The sequence below is a fragment of the Myotis davidii genome, unplaced genomic scaffold, assembly GCF_000327345.1.
Source record: "Myotis davidii unplaced genomic scaffold, ASM32734v1 scaffold1608, whole genome shotgun sequence".
In the NCBI taxonomy this organism is placed as follows: domain Eukaryota; kingdom Metazoa; phylum Chordata; class Mammalia; order Chiroptera; family Vespertilionidae; genus Myotis; species Myotis davidii.
Genome location: NW_006299164.1, coordinates 302,945 through 325,578, shown reverse-complemented (window position 1 = coordinate 325,578; position 22,634 = coordinate 302,945). Strand labels below are relative to the sequence as shown.

Here is a 22,634-nt window from a genome sequence, read left to right as displayed (position 1 = left end):
GCTGGGGGGGATCTGAAATTGACTTCTTGCCTCTTTCTGGGGCCTTAGGCCTCAGATAAGAGGGCTTTGGAAGAAGGATCCCGATGATGGGAAGGCAGGAGTAGGAGCCTCTCTGGCACCCCTTGTTCTATTTCTCACAAGAGCCTGTAGATGTCTTGGTTTCCTTAAGTGGCCCAAGCTCTCACCCCCTCCCTCAGCTGCTTCCCTGCGAGCCCACAGAAAGGAACAGCGAGGCCAGACAGCTGATGGTTAGTTTTTTGTTTTTAATTTGTCTCCAATAGGCAACATCATCTGCTCATTCCGCATGGGAATTGGGTCCTGAGTGAAGGCAGCCCAGCACCCACCTTAGGAATTGAAGGCAGAGAGGTGGGAGGTCTGCAGGCTCAAATCCCCCCATTTGATGAGTTATGTTTGGAGGGCCTCCAGTCCTGCAGGGTAGGTTAAATTTTGTCTACTTGGCCACAGGCCCCTGGGAGCAGTTGAAAGTATGTGGGCTCTATGGCTCTGTCCTGGGACAGTTAGAAATTTGGAGGCTCCTTGGTCTCCCGGGAGCAGTTAGGCATTAGGGAAGGTTGATCCTTGCCCCTGGGGTGGCTAGAGGCTCCGGCTGTTAGAGATGGGTGGCTCATGCCTCAGCCCCCAGGGGATGTTAGAGATCTGCCAGGGTCAGGGGGGCTGGGACCCGTTTTAGGAGGGGGTGGTTATGAGACTGAGGGAATGCTCTGAGCTCCCCAGACAAAAGCTGCAAAGTTAGGGAGGACCAGGGCTGGTTGGGGCTCAACTGCCCCAAAGGAACTGGGTATCCTGCCTGGGAGGCGCAGGTGTCACTGGGGTTTCTCCCCCTCCGTGGTCCTGGCCTCCTCCTTGGGGGCAGGTGGGGACTTCCTGGGGGAAGCTGAAGTGGTGGGGTTGGGGCTCCCCAACGCTGACTGAGCATCAATGCTGGCATGCTCCTTCCGGACAAGGTCTTCTAGCTCCTTCTGCAGGGGACAATGTTTCCAGGGGTCAGAGGTCACCATGCCTCATGGGGTCAGAGGACCCATGGGGCAGGGGTCCAGAGACTGGGCTCAGGGAGGGCTGGGGTGGCCCAGGCTCCTCACCTTCCATCCGAGGAGGTCAGCAAGAGCCAGGCAGCCCTGGTCACAGTCACCCAGCCAGGCCACATCCCTGTGGTTGAGTGAGAATCAGATCTCCCAGGCTTGCCCCAGGCCCCTGCTAGCTCTGCCCTGTTTGTGTGCCTTCATGCCCCCCCCTCCCCACGCCCACCTTGGACCTGTCCCTCGCAGGCTCCATTCCCCACAGCAGATCCAGGCCTTACCTGTAGGCCTTCTTGGAGTCAAAGTCCATGCCTCCCCCAAGGCCCATCATCATTCCCAGGAAGGGGTCAGTCTGCAGCGAAGAGGGGGTATGGGGAGAGATAAGAGCACTGGGTTTGCACCCCAGCTCTGTGACTTCGCTTAAGTGACCTGGCCTCTCGGAATCTCAGTTTCCTTATCTGTAGTGGGGATGATCATCGAACTCACACCGAGGGTTGTACTGTCAGTGGGTTAACCCAGGGAAAACGCTTACAGCAGCGTCTGGCACATGGCATGTTTTGTCTGTTGGAAGAAACATTACTCTCCAAGAGGAAGCCCCTGGTGACCCTGATGACACTGAGAAGGCCCCGGCTCCCGCTGCCCTGACTCTTCAGTCCCAGGAAGTGTTTTGGCTTCAGTTGCTTTGAGTTGGGGTTATGTCACTTGCTCAAAAGGGCTCTGAATGACCCAGAGCCTGTGGAATTTTAGAGTCAGGGCAGCCCAGAACTTGATCCTTCTGGATTCTGGAATCCCTGGTCCGGAGCTGAGGAGTCTGAACTATTGGGTTCCCTAGAGACCCATCCCATCATTCCGAGCAGCCAGTGGGAAGAAATGGGGACCCATGTGAGGATCAAGCAGGCAGGGAAGAACGAGAAGATGTGAATAAAAGCCAACTCACCTGGCCAGATTTTTCCTTGTTGATGAGCAGGCGTGGGGTAGAGAGAGGTGCCCTGGGAGGATGGCGAGCTGAGTAGTGAGGACCTGTCCTGGCTCCCCTATCCCCAGCACCCCCGAGCCCAAACCCCAACCTACTTGCCGATGAGGGATGCAAAGGGCTGCACCTGCAGGGAGGTGCCCATGATGATGAGCAGGTCCACGTTCAGGAAGTCCTGTGAAGGGGGAGCGGCCATGGCCATGAGGGCCCCACCCTCAGCTGAGGCTGAGCCCCTCCCTCCCCACCCCAGTCCCCACTGCAAGCCCACAAACAGCTAGCTGAGGAAGTGACCCTCCCCAGGGCAGGGTCCAGGCTGTCCCCACATGGGCTGAGCACAGAGCGGTGATGGAGACACTTACTGACTGAATGCAGGAGAAGAAACGCGCTGGGAGGTTCTCACCAAAGAACACGATATCTGAGGTGGAAACGGATGGACAGACAGACAACACAGGACAGAAAAAGACAGTGAACAAGGGGAGGCAGAGTACAGGAAGGAGCAGACCTCAGGGCTGGGTGGGGGGTGCCGAGCAGCAGGGACAGGCCAGGGTACAGAGCCCTCTCCCTGGAGAGAAGGTGACCAGAGGTGGGTGGATGGCGACTGTGGCCTTCGGGGGAAGGGGTTAGTGGGGTGGGGTGCTTCCAAGTCGGCATTACATTTGGGGCAGTCCAAATCTCCCTCGGTTGGTCCCTGGCCCCAAGGCTCACCAGGCTTCACCACGCTCTGACAGTTCTCACACTTGGGCGTCACCTCGGAGAAGATCTTCTCTGGGTGTGGAGAAAGGGAAGGGGAGAAGGAGGTGAGAGGCTCTGGGCTGGGGCTGCAGCCTGCCCTGCCGCCTCCCCTGCCCCTTTCTTCACTGTCCACGCAAACACACCTCGGTCACCAGGGACCCTCCTGGGTATCTGCCCTGCTCAGAAGGGACCCCCTTCTCAGAGAACCGCCCCTGTCCTCCCCCATGCCCCAGGAGTCCAAGGGTGGCTCCCAGCAACAGGCTTAGCTACTGAATGAGAGTCAACAAATGAGCAGACACTTGCTGCTAACAGGGGCCACTGGACTCCCCAACTCCCAACCTGGGGAAACTGGAGTCAAGAGTGAAGTTCTGTCTGTGGGTCTTTGAGGGCAGCCCTATTTCCTCCTGGGTCAGAGAGGCCTGGGGGTTCCAGGCCTGTGGCAGAACGAGAGGGAAGAATACACAGATGATCCTGGGATGGGGAGAAACCTTTAGGCAGACTTGGGTTCTGTGCCTGACACCCCCACACGCCATACCGTGACTATCATGCTCCTGATTGCTTATTATTATTATTTTTAGTATATTTTTATTGATTTCAGAGAGGGAGGGGGAGAGACACAGAAGCATCAATGATGAGAGAGAATCATTGATTAGTTGCCTCCTGCACACCTCGCAGTGGGGATTGAGCTCACAACGCAGGCATGTGCCCTGGCTGGGAATCGAGCCAGCAACCTCTGGGTTCATAGGTCGCCACTCACCACTGAGCCACACTGGTCTGTCTCCTTATTGCTTATTGATTAAGAAAACTTGAAAAGCATTCTGTCACTTGCAATCCATAGAATCCTAGCTCATTCATTCAACCATTCATTTCTTTGACAAATAGAGAAGTGTTTTAATGTCTGTCATTTATTTTAAAACATTTCTGCATTGACAGTATCCTATTTTGTGGGTGCTGCATGAGATATTGCTGTAAGTGAACATAATGGGGTAATGTTAACTGTACATCATCCCCAGCTGCGCGTAGCTGGGCTGTTCAGGCCTCCTCACTCGAAGGATGGTCAGCTGGTATCTTATCCAGAGGCCCTAATACAAGTGTCCTTATCTCCTATGGACACCAGAGGCTTTGTGAAGTTAGCATAAAGAATGTCAGAAATGGGTTTTCATGGGTGAAATAAGTGACTTCTTCTTTTTTTTTTTTTTTTGCCTTTTCTTCATTCTTAGCTCCCATGATTCCTCACACCTCACATTCATTTCTTCGTAAGTGACTTCTTAATTCACACAGTGGATGTCAGAAATAGGCTCTTGCTGTATTCAAGAAATGTGGGTTGGCTGAAAAATTTCCCCCCTGTTTTTGGACACTCTGCCCTAACATAAATGGGGTCTATGACTTAGCAAGCCCTGTAGTCTGCACCCCTAGGGGCAGCCCCAGCCTTCAACCCTGACCAGGCCTGTGTTTGGCTTCACACTCCATAGATTCTGCTCGCTTGAATTCATGGGCTAACTGAGTCATGTGTTTCTCGTACAAGTGCTGTCCCATATGGTCATCATAGCAGATATGGCTTTTTACATTTAAAATTGAGTTCCTTGGTCCCACTAGCCACATTTCAGTGAAGCCAGCGGCTGCCATACCGGACAGTGCAGAGATGGGAGGTTTCCCTCATCTCAGAAAGCTCTATCGGACAGCTCTGCTCTCCTGAGAACTTAGTTCCAGCTGCCTTGATGAGCACAGCAGGTACACTAAGGTCAGAGCCCCTCAAAGGGCAAAGAGCTAGGGTTTCATGACATCATGAAAGAGGCTGTATAACCATTTGGGGGCCTCTGCTACCTCTCTCTGTGTGCAGCTGACCTGGATCTGGAGCTTGCAGCCATCATAACCTGGCTGTGAGGTAGTGGTGGAGCAATGAACCTCACTGTCACGTCAAATCTTTGGAGGCTGCCATTATCTACTAAAAAGAGCCACAGAGCTGTGCAGGGCAGAACAGGTGCCCACTGGGGAAGGCCCTGTCCCTGGAGCTGAGCAGCAGACAGTGGGCGGAAGGCCTGCCCTTAGGGATGACCTCCAGCCCCTCACCTTTCATCCAGCTGAGTGTATACTCCTTCCGGCAGAGGGGGCTGATGCAGTGGGACGTGTAGAAGGTGCCATGGGCCTCCACTAAGTCCTCAGGCTCCAGCCCTGCCACTCGCTCCAGGGTGTCTATGTTCTGGAGGGAGAGAGAGAGGAAAGAGGGTCAGGAGCAGAAGACGGAGCAGGGAGTTGTAGCGAAGAGAATGCAGGGTGTGTCTAAAAAATTCTGTTTATTCTTATGGTGCCACTGAAAGGGTAAAAGTCATGGATGCTCATAGGCACGGGTCCAAACTCAAAGGTGTATGAGCCCAGGCCCATGGCCACCACCAGCCCATACGGCATTTCTCTGCAAATTCAGGCCACTTTGCTTCCATTTTTCAGATCATTTGTTTTGTCGGAACCACATACTTTAGTGCCGCCTACTAGAAATCTGTTGAAATGATGTACAATGTTCCCATTGTAAAAGGACCCCCTCCGATGTGGCACCCAAACTGCACAGCGGTGTGCGGCAGCCCTGGCCAAGCAGCAGTAGAAATAAAAAACTCAGGGGGGCTTTGTGGTTTTAATCACACTTTCCCTATTTAGCAGCCAGGTTTCTGACAGGTCTGTTTCACGATAGAATCTTAACTGTATTCCTTTAAGACAAAGAAACTTTCCTTATTCACCAAACAAGGATATTCTCTCCCACATACACATTTGTGCTCTCATTTTTCTCTCAACACGCAGCCTCTCTGGAGCAGTTTTCGTTTGCCCGTGAGGCCGGTGCCGACCGAGGACACTGGCAGATGTTACAGGGACGGCCCGTCACGTGTGGCCCACCGCTGAAACGACAAGGTTTCCTGGAGATGCCATGGACAACGGAAAGGGTCCTTTCAAGGGCAGATGGCCCCAACTGCACTCTCCCCTCCCTGCCAGAAATCAGCTTACCCCCAGAACATGCAGACAAGAGTCACTGTTCCCAGATTCTCTGCAGCTTTCTCCCTCCCCCTCTCCCCTGGGAATCCTAGTTTGCCTTTGTTACTTGATTCAGCCTACTATTGACTCCCTTGTACATAAGCAGTGTGTGCGCAGATAACTCAATAGCGTGTAGAACTGCCTGAATGCCTGTTATTCTTTGACGCCATGTGAATCAAGAAACAAAAACAAAGAATGAGGCCAACCTGTATGTACGGATAGGAAATGATCTCGCCACTATGTTAAAAGGCAAAAAAGCACAAAGGCAGTGTGTACAGGATGTGAAAAAAATATATTTGAATTTGTGTATCTGCTTGCCACAGAATGAGACACGCGAAGGAGCCCACATCAGTGGCCTGCAGGGAGGGGAGCTGGGGGCTGGGCGATATGGCCCAAGGAGATTCTGTCCCAAAGGACAAGCACTGAACTTGAGATGATACTCAGCAACTGCCGAGTGGCCCCGGTGCCGGCAGGAAACCGGCCATGGCGGGGTGTGCCCTGGGCAAGTGTGAGCAGTTCCCAGAGTGGGCAGTGGCTACTCAACTCCAGCCAGCCATTCTCCCTGAGAAGGCCACCCAGGATGCAGCGCTTCCCAATTTTTAGGGTTTTCACCTGAAATCTGATTTTTAAACCTTGGTTCCCGTTTTGTTTTAAAACATTGTGTCCCTGTTAGACATATCGCCATTGACAGCTTTTAAAAGGCATGAAGCTGCTATGTGGGTGAGGGTACGGAAGAGTCTTTCAGACAAGGGGTGAGGTGAAAGAAAGCTAAGTTCAGGGAACATTTGAGATCTTGCTTCCATCATATGTTTGACTTAAATAAATACTTATAATAAAAATAATGCACAAGTAAGGCTGTGCATTACCAAAATGCGAGCTGAGGCGGGAGACCAATGAATTGTGCTGACAAAGGATTTCCTTCTTTTAGCTGCCCAGAGAAAGAGAAATAAACAGGCAAATAAGTTGGTTGAAAAGAAAGAAAGACAAGTCCAAACCCTATGTATAGTGCAAATGCCAATATTTCAAAGAATGTGTTGCTGTGATGATCAAGTGACTTAGGTGAACAGGGCAATTGTTCTCACATTTGAGTGGATACTTGTGCCTTTAGATTAAAACTGCATATGTCGCGTCAGAATTGCTGCGTCACCACAATTCAGAAAGAAGTGAAGACAATGTGTTCCAGGAAACTGGGTCAGTGACTCAAATAGTGGCTGAGATCAAGGAAGAGGGTGTTAAGTTTGAAAAAAATGGTTTCATGAAATGTGAGAATGGAAAGATTTTTTCCCCACCTTTATCTATTTTAGGTAGTATGCCAGTTTGAATATTATACATAGTTAAATTTCATGCATTAAATATTGCAACTGGAGGGGGAATGCCTGCAGAGTACCCTTTGACCCCAGAATGTGTTCATGTTGGCTCTCGTGTAAAAGTAGGAGGCAGCTGCCATACTTTCACGGTCAAGGGCAGGCACGTTTGCCTCTGCAGAGCTGGGAAGTGAGCCCGCTGAGCAGCTCTGATGGGCACTTTGTCCTGGGCCTGGGCTTCTCATGCTGGAACCCTGTGATCTCATCCTGTCTGGTGAGTTTAAACATTGTTTATACGCTGCCCCTCTGGCTTGAGTCTAGACTCCTGTGTCCAACCATCTGTCCACATCTCCACGTGGCATCTCAACCTCAATAGGCCTCAAAGCAAACTCCTCTTCAGCCCCCACCCCCACAACCTCCCACCATCTCAGTAAAAAGCAGCAGGTGCCCAGGCTGAGAGCTGTCCAGTCATCCTTGACTCCTCTCTCTCATGAATCATTTCACATCAAATCCATCAACAAGTCCTGCTGGTTCAAGCTTTAAACTGGATTCATAACCTGCCCCTTCTCCCCTTGACAGCCCCCACCCTGGCCCAGCCTCCATCGTCTCCTGCTTAAACCATCACAGCAGCCTCCTCCCTGGTCTCTGCGCCCATAGACTAGCTCAGCCGTGGGCAAACTACGGCCCGCGGGCCGGATCCGGCATGTTTGAAATGAATAAACTAAAAAAAAAAAAAAAGCCCGTACCCTTTTATGTAATGACGTTTACTTTGAATTTATATTAGTTCACACAAACACGCCATCCATGCTTTTGTGCCGGCCCGCGGATCCAGTTTAAGAACCCATTGTGGCCCTCGAGTAAAAAAGTTTGCCCACCCCTGGTCTAGCTCCTACAGGCAGCCAGAGGGACACCTGATCTCATCCCTGCTTTGCTCAGAGCCCTCCTGTGGCATCATCTTGCTCAGGCCTGAGGCCCCGTAAGGTCTGCCCCTGTCACCTCCCTGACCTCATCTCCTCCATTCTCTCCTACCACTGTCCTCTTCGCTTACTTAGATCCAGCTTCTTGAACACATCAAATTCGGTCTCCCGCAGGATCTTGCACTGGCTGTTCCCTTGCCTGGAACGCAGTCCCCCAAAATAATCTCATGGTTCCTTCCCTTAGGTCGTTGTTTAAATGTCTCAGTGAGGCCTTCCTGATACCTTGATTACAACAACACTCCACCCTCCACACACAGAGGTTCAGATATCCCTTTCTGCTTAAACCTACTCCACAGAACTCTCACCTGCCACAGCACATAAGCTACTTAGGCATCTTGTCCATGGTCTCTCCCCACATTAACGTCAGCTTCAGCAGGGCAGGGAGTCTGCTCTGTTTGCTGCCAGCAGGGCCTGGCACTCGGCTGATACTCAGTAAACCTTTGTGACAGAAGCTAACGAACAGGGATGCCAGCAAGGGCAAGGTGAGGAGTCCATGAAATCATGCACGGAGGGCACTGGCTCAGATGAGCCACTGTATCATGCCTGAGCCACATCCTGGATAAAGCTGCCCCTCTGGGAAGAAAGGTCAGGTTTATCTTGAGCCTGGGCTACTCCTAGGAGGTGACTGTCCCCTACCCCATCACACTACCAGCTCTGGCAGGAGCACCTGCACTCCATTTGAAAAATCTGGGCCTACAAAGAATTCATCCTCCCCCTGGTGGCAGTTTCTGAGGCTGCGGGCTCCAAATTGCCAGGTGCAGGAAGGAAATAGTAGAATACCTATTTATATTCATGTGTTCTCTATTTTACAATTTGGGGTTCTGAGGTAGAGTATAATTTATAGCATGCATGATATCATGTAATTTCAATACATAACCAAAAAACAAAGGTAGAGGCATAAACATTTTTTACTGCTAGGGGTGTGAGATCCCAGAAGTCCAGGAGCCAACAAGGTGAGCCATCTTTGCCTGAGTACCCCAGGCTGAGGCCCTAGGCTCAGCACCTGACATGTATGAGCCAGGAACGCATACCACATATGAGGCTTTTGTGCAAATTATAAAAAGATGACCCTTTCTTAAGACACTACATCTGCCCATTAGGATACTGACATAGTGTACGGATTTTGTTAGATCCAGTCATTCTGGTATCATCTGCTGGAAAATCTATGAAATCTACGGTGTAAATGGTGTCCCCTCCCCTAAGGCACCAGGTCCTTTCTCAGTACATGTGGGATGGCTCAGAGAAGAGGAGTTCACTGCCATGTCACCACAGGCCTGAGAATGTGTAGCTGTTCTGGCCTCTGCTTTACAGAAGGGCAAACTGAGGCTGAGAGGGGAAATGGCTCACTGCAGGTCACAGGACAAAGCACAGGGGCCCGAGCTCTTACCGCTGAGGCACCAGGTCACAGGCAGCCGCCCTCTCTCTCCCAGGATGCCCACGGGCCTGCCTACCTGCGTATAGCAGCGCCGGAGCAGCCCTTTCTCCTTCAGCAGGCGGATGAAGTAGTGACACAGGGTCGGCTGGAGAGGAGCAATCATAACAATGATGACAGGAACAGAGAAGGCTCCCCACAGCGCCACCTGCCGCTCACTGTTCTGGGCACTGTGCCTGTTTTACCTCATGGAATCATCACATCGACCCTGTGAGGCACAGGCCATCCCTATCCCCATTTCACAGATGAGGAAACTGAAGCACATGGAAGCTGATTATCTTGCCAAAGTCGCACAGCTGCCAAGTTTAGAGTTGGGGTTTGTACAAAAGCAGCCTGTCTCCAGAGACTGGGCTTTTGTACATATTGTTAACTCATTTAAGCCTCACAACAACCCTTTTCATATGATATTATCAGCTTCATTTTACAAATGGAAAAACTGAGGCTCAAGGTCAAAAGAGCAGGGAGCCCTAGCTGGTTTGGCTTAGTGGATAGAGCCTTGGCCTGTGGACTGCAGGGTCCCGGGTTCAATTCAGGTCAAGGGCACATACCTCAGTTTCTGGCTCAATCCCCAGCCCTGGTCAGGGCTTGTGTGAGAGGCAACCAATCAATGTGTTTCTCTCACATCAATGTTTATCTCCGTCTCTCCCCGTCCCTTCTCCTCTCTCTAAAAGTCAATGGAAAAAAATATCTTCAGGTAAAAATTAACAACAACAAAAAAGAGCGGGAAATGAGGGATCAGGAGCCAGAGCCCATGTATTTAATGACCAGTTTATATTTGTCCAAGTGGCCCTTCCCATGCCTGCTGTCCACCAGCCTTTGCTGTTCTCCCTGGCAAGAAAGAGCTCAACTTGCCCTGACCAATTTGGCTCAGTGGATAGAGCGTCAACCTGTGGACTAAAAGGTCCCAGGTTTGATTCCGGTCAAGGGCATGTACCTTGGTACATCCCCATTAGGGAGTGTTCAGGAGGCAGCTGATCGATGTTTCTAACTCTCTCTCCTTCTCCCTTCCTCTCTGTAAAAAATCAATAAAATATATTGGGGGGGAAAAAGCTCACCTTGAATTGCCCAGGATAGAGTTCCTTGGCGAGGGCAAAGAAGGGCTCTGGATGTTTCTGTGGAAGAGAAAGTGAAAGGCAGGTGGGCACCCAGACGCCCCCGGTGACATGAGAGCAGATGACCCCATTCCATCCCCTATTCCCATCATTGCAAACATTCCTCCCTGCACATACCTTGAAGTAGCCAATCTCAAAGATGGCCTCAGGATAGGGAAGATGGTACTTCTGCAGGTTGGCATAGAGGCCGGTGGATGGGGAGCGGAAGTCAGGGATGCCCGCGGCTGGGGGAGGAGGGGCAGGGAGCAATCCATCAGGGACCTGGGCCCCATCTATACCACAGTGACTCTTCCAAGTGAGGGCCTAGACATGGCTCCCTCTCTCCCCGCTCGCCCCTGGAAGGGGCTTCCCCAAAACAGGGGGAGGGGGCACTTACACGTGGAGATTCCAGCTCCCACCAAACAAATGACCCTGCGACCTGGAAGAAAGTTTATGCATCATATGACATGGTTTGCTTGGCCCCAAAATAACACCATCTATCACAGCCCTTGACACTGTTCACTTGGTCCCAGGCCCTGGGGCAAACATTGCAGATGCATGAATGGTCCTCCCAGCCACCTCGAGGCAGGTGGTGTTAATATCCCACTTTACAGATGAGGAAACCAAGGCTCAGAGAGGGGAAGCAGTCACACAGTTGATTGGTGGAAGAGCCAGTATGGGGACAAAGAATCTACTGTTTGAAATTATACCAACTTAGTCGAGAAAAGGCCACTTGTAGAGAAGCTTCCGCCCCTAACTAGACCTAGACACACCTAGATTTTTTCTAAATATATGTTTTTATTGATTTTAGAGAGAGGAAGGGAGAAAGATAGAGAGATAGAAACATCAATGAGAAACATTCATTGGTTGCTTCCTACACATCCCCTATTGCAGCGGTTCTCAACCGCTTTCACAGGGTTGAGACCATTGGAAAACACATATATAATTACATATTGTTTTTGTGATTAATCACTATGCTTTAATTTATGTTCAATTTGTAACAATGAAATTGGGGGTCACCACAACATGAGGAACTGTATTAAAGGGTCGTGGCATTAGGAAGGTTGAGAATCACTGCATTGGGATCGAGCCTGCAACCCAGGCATCTACCCTGACCGGGAATCAAATGGTGACCTCCTGATTCATGGGTCAATGGTCAATCACTGAACCACACCAACTGGGTGAGATAAAACTAGATCTTTAAAAAAAAATTATATATATTTCAGAAAGGAAGGGAGAGGGAGAGAGAGATAGAAGCATCATTGATGAGAGAGAATCATTGATTGGCTGTCTTCTGTACACCCCCTACTGGGGATTGAGCCTGCAACCCAGGCATGTACCCTCGACCAGAATCAAACCTGGGACCCTTTAGTCTGCAGGCTGATGTTCTATCCGCTGAGCCAAACCAGTCAGGGCTAAAACTAGGTCTTAATGAGGAGGCTAGGGTTGAGGGTTTCCCCCAGAAGAGTTACTGGTTATTGTAAAAATCTCTGGCAGGACCTCATCTTTTGGACACAATCCTGAATCCACCTATTTCTAGCATATTATACACATTTCTTTTCTCTGTAATCAAACACACATTAGTCTGGCAATTTTCAGGCGAAGACCAAAGATTTGCCACTCTCAGACCTAATGAACAGGAGAGTGGATAACAGATTCAAATCCTGGTTCTCCTGCTCACCATCAGGGCGTCTCAGTTCAGATCCCTACTCTGTCTTCAGTTTCCTGCTGTTAAATGGGCATAATTTCAGTACTGACTTCACAGGGCTGTTGAGAGAATGAATTTATTCTTTTTTTAAAAAAAAAATATGTTTCTTTATTGATTTAAGAGAGGAAGGGAGAGGGAGGAAGAGATAGAAACACCAATGATGAGAGAGAATCATTGATTGACTGCCTTCTGCACAGCCCTTACTGGAGATCAAGCCTGCAATCCAGGCATGTGCCCTTGGCCGGAATCGAACCTGGTACCTTTCAGTCCACAGGCCGACACTCTATCCACTGAGCCAAACCGACTAGGGCTGAATTTATTCTTGTAAAACTTAGATCTGTGCCCAGCACTGGGCAAACACTATACAGTTGACCCTTGAACAATGTGGGGGTTTAATAGAGATGACCCCACTCCCACCCTAACATGTTGAAAATCCGTGTATAACTTTTGACTCCCCTAAAACTTAACTACTAACAGCCTTCTGTTGACTGGAATCCTTACCTATAACATAAAGAGTCAATTAATATATATTTGTATGCTACATGCATTATATACTGGATTCTTATAATAAAGTATGCTAGAGAAAAGAAAATTATTAAGAAAATCATAAGGAAGAGGAAATACATATATAGTATTTATTGAGAAAAATCTGATATGTGGACCCATGCATTTCAAACCTGTGTTGTTCAAGGGTCAACTGTGTATATGTTTGCTATTATTCTTGAGTCAATTGTATTTCTTGAGACCCATGATTTGTATACCAAAAGCACTTTGTTCCCCTATATTTACCAGCTTTCAGAAGATAGGAAGACGGCAGGGGTCGAATCATTTCACAATAGCCCAGTTGCCTCTTTTGCTGCTGGCTGGCAGGCAGCCCTGCCATGCAGCTCTGGCATCTGCCCATCAGCTGATGGACAGACACAAGTGAAGCCCTGTGAACCAGGCACCTCTAGTGTATCCTGTCCAAAGGAGGGCAACGGGGGGAAGGAGCCTGTGCTCTGGATTCATAGGGCTGGGGTTGAGTCTTGACTCTGCCTCTAACTAGTGTGTAACCCTGCACCAAGTCCCAGCCTCTCTGTGCCTAAGTTTCCTCCTCTGTCCAGATTACTCCTGTAATGACCTCCCAGGTATAATGATGTGAAAATCAAATGAGAGGAAGCCCGTCAAGTGCCTGGCTCAGCACTCAGCAAATAGCGAGGACTCAATTAATTGTTATTATTTATTATTATCCCCTCATAGGCCCATTATCCTAAAATCCAGGTGCAGGAAGATGGAGGAACACTGTAGCCACTGCCCACCCACCCACCCGAGCCAGTAGCTGGCTATAGCCAGCTGCCTGGCCTGCCCAGGAGAGGGAGGCTCAGGGTGGCAGCCTGGCTACCCGAGAAGGGAGCTGGCAGCAGCTGGAAGACAAGGAAACTGGAGAAGATCTCCTCAACAAAGGTCTGTTCAGGACCCTCAAAGGGTTGATTGTTCTAGTTGAGAACTGCTGAGGGCTTGGTTTCTCAGACTCGGGTGACCTCAACTCACAGCAAGAAATATAAACTACATGGTGACCCAGTAAAGAGGCACCTACACACCACAGCTGAAAGAAGCTTTCTGTAATAATTAATAATCATAGGGAACACACAGTTCTTGCTATGCTCCATGTCCTAGCCCAGGCATTTACATTTTTATTAACTTTTTTTTCAACCCCTAATAACTCTATAAGGAAATACTATTATCATCTTCATTCTATCAAACAGGCCTGGCTAATCAGAGTGCAGTCATTAGTTCAGCAATGGAGATGTGACCCAGGTCTGGCCAATCAGAGACACAGTGATTAGTTTGGTGTAAGAACGTGACCCAACCTGCACCAACTGAAGCCAATCTCTGATCTTTTGGGAGAAAGATGCTCTCTTCAGTGGGAGCTGTGAGGCTGGTAGAACTTGTATTTGGAGCTGCCAGGAGCTACCTTCCCCCCAACACAGAAGAAACTGGCGCCAGAGAGGGTTACGATGTTTGACAACATGGAAGCCCCTGAACCAGGCCATGCTTCAAGCTGGATTTTAGTTAAGGGTTGAACAGACTCCTTTTTTGGTATAAACCAGTTTGAATTGGGTTTCTTGTTACTTGCAGACAACAGTTGTGAATAGTTCAAGTAGCCGGGGGCTGAGAAATCACTTGGGGCCAGGAGGGGGGAGTGACCCAGTGCAGGTGGGGAAGGACTTACAGCGCTCACTCAGCATGTAGTGGGCCACCCCTTCCAGGGTTAGGTTGTCCAGCAAACGCTCCTTCTGGGTGCCCAGGCCCAACGTCTGGGAGAATAAATTTCGCAGGAAGTCCACTGGCCAAAAAGAAGAGAGACAGTAGTGGGCACTCAGCCTGGGTGCACAGAGGTCCAGAGCAACCCTGCCCCAGCCCAGGGATCCCCCTGCCTTCCCACAACTCAAGGGTCCATGCTGGATCCAGCCGGGGGGGCGGGGGGCGCCAGGCATTGGCACTGCACCCATTATTACATACCTGAATGTCATCCCTGATGGAGGTGAGGGGTATCACCCAGACCCCTCCCCTAAGCCCTCCCACCTCAGCCCCCGCAGAACGAGGCTCCTAAGGAAGATACTCACTCTCTGCTTCTCCACCAGCTGCTCCTCCCTCAGTGTCTGAATCTGAGTCCTGAAAGGGGTGGGGGTAAGGTGGCCAGGCCCAAGAAGTGGGATTAGAAGTGGGGGGTGGGGTGACACCCCGGTTTTGGGAAAGGCTCTGGGCTGGGATGTGGGCCCAAGGAAGTGAGGGGCCGTGGTGGAGGGACAGCTCTGGGGGCCAGTGTGTGGGCTCTGGGTCAGGGTGCCTGCGTTGGGGACACGGCCTGCCTCTCCCAAGGAGTGTAATCTCATATGAGTGACTTTGCTTTTCTGAGTCTCAGAGCTCCTCATCTTGGAGATGGATGTCAGAGGGCAGCTACCTCAGTGGGCTATTGTGAGATGAAATGAGTTCATCTATGTGAGGAGCTTAGACAGCACCCAGTGGGGTAAGTGCTCAGGAAGCTCTGACTATTGCTATTTCATGTGCCAAATCCACATTCTCCCCTTGCATCCCTTCTTGTCTTCTGTAACATGCACCTGCCGCCCCCCTCCCAGCCCTCCTCACCAAAGTCACTCCATAATAATGTAATAACGCCAGTGAAAACACTTCAGTCCTCACCCTCTGGTCATCAGCCCTCCTTCTGAAAACCCCAGTTACTGCCTTTCCAACCCTCCATTTCCTTATCGACCCCTCCCCTTAGCCAGGCTCCCAAATTGCAGATCCTGGGCCCTGCCTGCTTTCTCTCTCCACCTTGCCTGGGATACCTGCCTCATTCATGCCAATGGCCTTGGTCCAGTCACTGATGATGCCACCTCTCTGATCCAAGGTTCCCATGGCGTCCGGGATGCCTGCCTTTAAGGGACCCAAGGCTCCTCACTCCCACTGTGTCCCACACTGGCCTCAGCATCTTCCCCAAACATGCTCCTCCTCCTGGGCCCCATCTCAGTGTGGCCTCCATCTCCCAGTTTGCCAGATGCATCCATCCTTCCTCTCCTGCCCTCCTGCCATAATGTGTTCCCTCTTCAGTCTGTCCTCTTCCCTTGGGGGCTCTGTCCCAGCCTCCTAACTAGACTCCCAGCCTCAGTCTCCACCTCTGATCTACCCTCTACCCTCCGTGTGATGGCCTGTCTGGGCTGGCCCACTCCCCTCCACTTCACAAGCCCTTCTCTTTGGTGTCTCCAGTCTAATAATCTCATCACCAACATCTACAAGGTCCACCATGTCGTCAGCTCCACAAGGCAGGGGTTTTTCATGTTCACTACTGGATGTCTAGCACCGAGAATAGGGTCTGGCACCCGGCAGGAGCTCCAGCACTATCCACCACTGAACGGAGGAAGACCTGTGTGCTAGACCAGGCTGGGCCCTGCAGTGGCACTGGTAAAAACAATTCTGACCAACTCACTCTCCTGCAAAAAACCCCTTTCCCCTATCACTCCGAATATGAAACTCATCATTTTCTCAGAGCTTGGTCATATCATAGCACAATGCTGCACCCTGCATCTTCTGCAGAACAAGATACTACAGACCCACCTCATTCTTTTAAGCAGCTGCATAGTGTTGCATTGTAAGGAGACCCCATAGTTCACTTAACCTGTCTACTGAGTCACTTGGGCTGTTTCCAGTTTTGCCCCATTATGGACAATGCTGTAATTTAAGCCCTCGGATCTCTCTCTCTGAGACTGAGGATCCTTTTTAACATTAAACCCCTTTCTCTGACAATGGCCCTACTTTGGGAGCCAGGCGAGGGAGAAGCCCTGGCCTGACAGGAAGCGCTTGTGCTTCCTCTGCCGCTTGCATTTCCTCTGGTGTTTCCTCTGCCGTGTGCCTGTGAGGTGCTCTAATCACAGCTCCTGCACTGCCTACAACTTGCAGCAATTTAGCTGCTGGGGGTGGGGGTGGGAGTCTGGCATTCTTTCAGGCTGCAGACAGTGAGGCTCCGGTGGAAGGACTCAAGGGCCCTGCCCAGCATGTGGGACCTAGAGGTGTTCTCAGGGCTTTCAGGCCTCTGTGTCTAGCTCTCACCGAAGCATCTGGAAGGCAATGTGAGCGTGCTGTGGCTTGCAAACCCTTCCCAGCTCTTCTGGCTGAGAGACAGAGAACAGGATACTTAACAACCATGCCTCAAATTCCTCTTCTGTAAAATGGCCATAATAGGCCTTGACTCCCCCAGGAATGCTGGGAAGATGAAATGAGATGATGCCCATAAAGCACTAAGCAGAGTGCCCCGCTGAAGTATTCAATAAATGTCGGCCATGCATACAATTAGCTGCCCACCCCCAGTCACCATCCACTAAACGTATAATACTCTTCCAGGCTCCCAGGTCTCTGTACTAGCTGCACCCTCTGTGTGGAACACCATTTCTCACCCTGCCTAAGAAATTTCAGTCACTAGTCACATACTGCAAATGTGTTTACCTCAATCTGACTCCTAGACCAGCCTGTGGATTCCTCCAGAGAAGGGACTGACTGGAATATCTGACCCCGCAAAGTTCCCTCTGGGCTCCCACAATGCCCTGAGCTATTTTCATAATCACCCTGTAGGGTCATTTTCTAGTCACTTGTCCATGAGATCCATGAGTTCAGGGACCAAGTTGAATGCCTGTCTCTTCCAGGAGCAGCATAAATGAGGTTCAGAAGGGACTGGGGGGTGGGGAGCAAGGAAAGAGAAAAGTTCAGGAGGGCAGGCTTGGGGTTGAGGCTGCACACTCCGATAGCCCTCAGAATCCACTATTCCCCAGGAAGCTGAACTGGGAGGTGGGGGCGAGGGACTGGGGCTGTGAGCTGAGGGCCCTGGGGTAACTCTCCCTTCTGTCTCCCCGCCCCCCCGCCCCCGGGGAGTGGGGTTTGGGAACAAGTCCATCTTTCTCCTTCCCTCCACCCTTTCCCCATCTCACCTGAGCCTCCTGCACCTTCCCTGCCTGGGTCTCCAGAGGGTCAGAGGCTGGGGGAGGAGGGGGAGCAGATGTGGTTACAGTGGGGGGAATGGTTAAGGAGTTATGAAGGGCTTCAAGCAGGGGGCCGGGGCAAGAAGACCCACCAAACTAGTTGTACTGGTGTATGGGGGTGGAGGTAAAAATGCACTAGAGAGAGGGAGAGGGTGGGGAAAAGCAGAGTGGAGAGTGCTGGGAGGAGAGGTGGTTAGTGAGGGACAAAGGGGCTGAGACATGAAGGCTTAGTATAGGGAGGAGAAAGTAAAGGACTCAGGGCATGGAGGACACAAGGAGGAATCAGGACGGACATAATAGTGTGTGTGTGTGTGGGGGGGGCGCGCTAGGGGAGGGTTAGGTTTACAGACAGTGGTAAGTTTAGAAAGGAAGAGAAAAGGTAAGAGATACTCCGACTGGAAGTGAGAGGAGGTGCGGTGGGGATGGTTTGTTTAGGAGGGGCACAGGAACTAGAGGGAAGAGATAGGAGGGAACACCAGGAGTCCCCTAGCATCTTACAGTCCCCCCTAACAACCAGGTACCCTTAGCAACCGGGACAGCAACAACCTAAGTCTTTAGCAAAGAGGGTCCTTGGCAACCAAGGTCCCTCTTTGCTAAACTTGGAAGACAAAGCAAACGGACCCTTAAAAGCTCGCGACCCAGAAACCCACCAACCATAGGGATAACTTAGCAACGGCTCCCAGAACCCCACTCCTCCCCACACAGCCCCTATCTCCTGCCCCACCTCGCCCGCCCTCGGCCCCGGGGCCTGCAGATCTCAGGCAGGCCCCGGAGTGACCCTGCCCGACCCTCCCACCAAGGCCCCGACTCACGGTCCGGCTCGGCCATGAGCGTGGGGCGGGGGCCCTCGGGGCTGTCACCGACTGCTCGGCCCCGTGACGGCACCGGAAACAGTAGGGACAGAGATAAGACAGAGGACTACAACTCCCAGCAGCCAGCGAGGCCGCATACAGGCTTTCTCACAACCTCCGGCGCGCCCTTTTAGGTAAGAATAAACAAATGAGCCCTAGCCGGTTTGGTTCGGTGGATAGAGCCTGGGCCTGCAGACCGGAGGGTCCCAGGTTCTATTCCGGTCAAGGGCAGTTCCCCCAGCCAGGCCCTGTGCAGGAGACAACCAATCAATGTGTTTCTCTCATATCGCTATCTTCTCTGTCTTTCCCTCTCTCTTTCATTCTCTCTAAAAATCAATGGAAAAGTATTCTTGGGTAAGAATTAACAACCAACAACAACAACAACAACAAAAATAATAAAAAGAATAAACAAGCGAGGTCCTGACTACGAGTCCCAAAGTGCCCTGCGCTGATAGGTAGCCATGTTGATAAAGGGCGCCTGGAAAATGTGGGAACCGGTAGAGAGCGTAGTCTACATGAAAACTCTGATTGGCCATGGAGTGATATGGGGGCGGAGCGAGAGCGATTTGGCCTACTCTGATTGGATGGATCAGGGGGGAGTGTTGGGGAATTCCCGGCAGGGCGGAAGCGCCAGAACTCCAGGCAGAGCCCAGCGACTGGCCCGGGGCCACCGGGCCCCTGAGACTTGGGGGGCCATGGCCGGGGTCGCGTGCTTGGGGAAAGCTGCGGATGCCGACGAGTGGTGCGACAGTGGCCTGGGCTCTCTGGGTCCAGATGCAGCAGCCCCCGGAGGACCGGGATTGGGCGCGGAGCTGGGCCCGGGGCTGTCGTGGGCGCCCCTGGTCTTTGGCTACGTAACCGAGGATGGGGACACGTGAGTGAATCTTAGGCTGCCCTCGCTTCTAAATCTGACTTCTGATGCTTGACTTCCTGACCTCTAACCCACAAGTCCTAGTCTTTTGTAAAGCCAGTTGCCTACCCAAATGATCCTAACCCATAATTTCTGACCTTTATTGAACACTGGTTCTCAGAATTCCACATGCCTTTCCAGTGATCCCAAAACTAGACTTGATCTTCCTGACCCCAGCCTGAGACCTTTATTAGTAGCTCAGGCAGGTACCTCCTGACCTCTAACCTCCTCAAATATTTGTGATTTTTGATTCTTCGCTCCTGATATATGGGCATTAAACCTTGATTTCCGAAATAATTACTTGACCTTTGATTAAGGTTCCACCTTCTGAGCACTAATCTTCACATCTCACATTCAAAGAGAAAATTTGTTAAGGAAGAAAAAAAGAGGGAGAGAGGAAAAAGGCACAGAAAGACACAAAGTAAGAGAGAGAAAGAAAAGAAAGACAAAAAATGAAAAAGACAGAAAAATGGAATGCCAAGCAAGTTCTTTGGGAAAAATAAAGGAGGATAATGAGACAAGCAGATTATCTGGGGAGGGCATTCCCGGTAAAAGGGTAGAACAAAAGAAAAAAAACAATGTTGGAAAAGCCCCAGTGAGGGATTGTACCTGGGGTTTTTGTGTGTTGTTTTCTGCCATATCCTCAGCGACTGAACAGAACCTGACCCATAGGTGGCACTCAATAAACATTGATCTTCTGTCAAAGAACCCAGTTGGCTTCATTACTTTTCTCATTTCTTTGGCTTTCTATTTTATTGATCTCTGTTCTGACTTTGTTTCCTTTTTCCCCTTACTTTGGGTTTGATTTATTTTTATTTTTCTAGTTTGTTAAGGAGGTCATTGATTTCAGACCTTTCTTCTTCTCTATTATAGGTGCTGTGTGCTGTAAATTTCCTCAAGCACCGCTTTAACAGTATCTCACAAATTCTGATATGTTGTGTTTTGACTTTTATTAAATTCAATATACTTTATAATTTCTCTTTTGATTTTTTCTTTGGTCAGTGGATTATTGAGAAGTATGCTATTTAGTTTCCAGATATTTGGAAGACTTCCAGATACCTTTCTTTTATTGATTTTTAATTTAATTCTATTGGAGACTGGTAATAGACTTTGTATGACTTGAATCCTTTAAAATTTTTAAGACTTGTTTTATGGTTCAGAATATTGTGTGCACTTGAAAAGAATGTATATTCTGCTGTTGTTGGGTATAGTGTTCCATTCCACTATGTCCTGGATGATGATTGCTGTCTAGTTGTTCTATCAATTATTGAGAGAAACTTATTGAAAGCTCTAATAAGAATTGTGGATTTGTCTTTTTCTCCTTGTAGTTCTATCAGGTTTTGCTGCTTGTAATTGGACACTATTATCAAGGGCACAAATGTTTATAATTCTGTCCTCTTGATTCATTGATCTCTTTCTCATTATGAAATAACCCTCTCTATTCCTTGCTCTGAAATCTACTTTGAAATTAAAATACTCCCTCCTGCCTGGCTGGTATGGCTCAGTCAGGGCACATGCCTGGGTTTCGGGTTTGATCCCCAGAGTTGGGCACACAAGAGACAGCCAATCAAAGATTTTCTCTTAAAATTGATGTTTCTCTCTCCCCTTCTCCCTTCCTCTCTGAAATCAATAAACATATTTTTTAAAAAAATACTCCCTCCTGCTTTCTTTTGACTGACTGGTGTTAGCATGCTACACCTTATTCCACCCTTTGATATTTTTATTTTTACTTTTTAAAATCCTCACCCAAGGATATTGATTTGAGAGAGAGAGGAAGGCAGAAAGAAAGAGAGAGAAACATCTATCAGTTGCCTCCCATATGCGCCTGGACTGGGATCAAACCCAAAACCTAGGTATGTGCCCTGACTGGGAATTGAACTTGTAACCTTTTGGTGTACCAGACGACATTCCAACCAACCTACCAACCCAGCCAGGGCCATCCTTTTATTCTTAACCTATTTTTAAATATTTATATTTAAAGAGTTTCTTATAGACAGCATATAGTTTGGTTTTGCTTTTTTTAAGTTAATGTGACAATGTCTGCCTTTTATTTATTAACTAGAAGGCCCGAGCACAAAACTTGTGCACTGGCAGGGAAGGGGGGTCCCTCAGCCCAACTTGTGCCCTCTCACGGATCATGCTGCCGCTCGCCCTGCCCACCCCGCCCACCCCGCCCAAGACACGGCAGGCCAGGATCCTGCCTTGGGGCGAGCTGCCACTCAGATTGTGCTGCCGCCCGCCCTGCCTACCCAGCCCAAGACACAGCAGGCCCGGATCCGCACTGGGGCGGTGCAGCAGGATCTGCCTGCAGTATGCACATTAGCCGCCGTCTTTGTTGGTGGTTAATTTGCATATCTCACTGATTAGACAATGGGAGACATAGCAAAGGTATGGTCAATTTCAATCTTTGTTTATTATTAGATTAGATTTAAAAATATATACTTTTATTGATTTCAAAGAGGAAGAGAGAGAAGAGAGAGAGAGATACATCAGTGATGAGAGAGAATCATTGATCTGCTGCCTCCTGCATATCCCACACTGGGAATTGAGCTGTCAACCCAGGTATATACCTTGACCAGGAATGGAACCGTGACCTCTTGGTTCATAAGTCCACACTCAACCCTGAGCCAGGCAGGCTGGGCAGCGTCTGCCTTTTAATTAGAATGTTTAGATAATTTACATTTACTTATGGAAGTAGCTATGTTTAAGTTTATTATATTGTTACTAGAGGCCCGGTGCACAAAAATTTGTGCACTAGGGGGGAGGGGAGGTCCCTCAGCCCGGCCCGTGCCCTCTTGCAGTCTGGGACCCCTCGGGAAATGACCACCTGCTGGCTTAGGCTCGCTCCCTGGGGGATTGGGCCTAAGCTGGCAGACATCTCTCTGACAGCCCAGGAGCCCTTGGGGGATGTCCACTTGCCAGTGGGGAACAGACCTAAGCTGCAGTCGGACATCCTTAGCGCTGCTGAGGAGGCAGGAGAGGCTCCCACCACCACCGCTGGGCTTGCCAGCCGTGAGCCCGGCTTCTGGCTGAGTGGTGCTCCCCCTGTGGGAGCACACTGACCACCAGGGGGCAGCTCCTGCTTTGAGCA

At 50.1% G+C, this 22,634-nt stretch overlaps 2 protein-coding genes across 6 annotated transcripts in view; one reads left to right on the top strand and one right to left on the bottom strand.

Annotated features, from left to right (window-relative positions):
• Positions 1 to 243: 243 nt before the first annotated feature.
• SIRT2 (sirtuin 2) lies at positions 244 to 18,703 on the bottom strand. 5 transcript variants are annotated; one of them, XM_015571071.1, is made up of 17 exons: positions 18,595 to 18,614; positions 17,732 to 17,778; positions 17,372 to 17,477; positions 14,879 to 14,927; positions 14,485 to 14,598; positions 10,962 to 11,003; positions 10,703 to 10,809; positions 10,529 to 10,585; positions 9,493 to 9,561; positions 4,813 to 4,942; positions 2,716 to 2,775; positions 2,370 to 2,425; positions 2,109 to 2,185; positions 1,975 to 2,026; positions 1,319 to 1,389; positions 1,101 to 1,167; positions 244 to 980 (listed from the first exon to the last, which is right to left on the bottom strand). In XM_015571071.1, coding segments are annotated over exons 4-17 (1,059 nt in total). In that variant the 5' UTR covers positions 14,880 to 14,927; positions 17,372 to 17,477; positions 17,732 to 17,778; positions 18,595 to 18,614; the 3' UTR covers positions 244 to 824. The 5 variants fall into 5 exon arrangements, with proteins under 5 accessions (XP_015426557.1, XP_006774707.1, XP_006774709.1 ...); XM_006774644.2 differs by lacking the exon at positions 17,372 to 17,477 and having other exon boundaries at positions 18,595 to 18,703; XM_006774646.2 differs by lacking the exon at positions 17,732 to 17,778 and having other exon boundaries at positions 18,595 to 18,684.
• Positions 18,704 to 19,226: 523 nt separating this feature from the next.
• Positions 19,227 to 22,634, top strand: part of NFKBIB (nuclear factor of kappa light polypeptide gene enhancer in B-cells inhibitor, beta) — an 18,701-nt gene continuing 15,293 nt past the window's right edge. Inside the window, exon 1 of the mRNA XM_006774643.2 lies at positions 19,227 to 19,507. Within this exon, the coding sequence (XP_006774706.1) occupies positions 19,329 to 19,507 (179 nt within the window). The 5' untranslated portion in view covers positions 19,227 to 19,328. The remainder of the gene's footprint in view (positions 19,508 to 22,634) is intronic.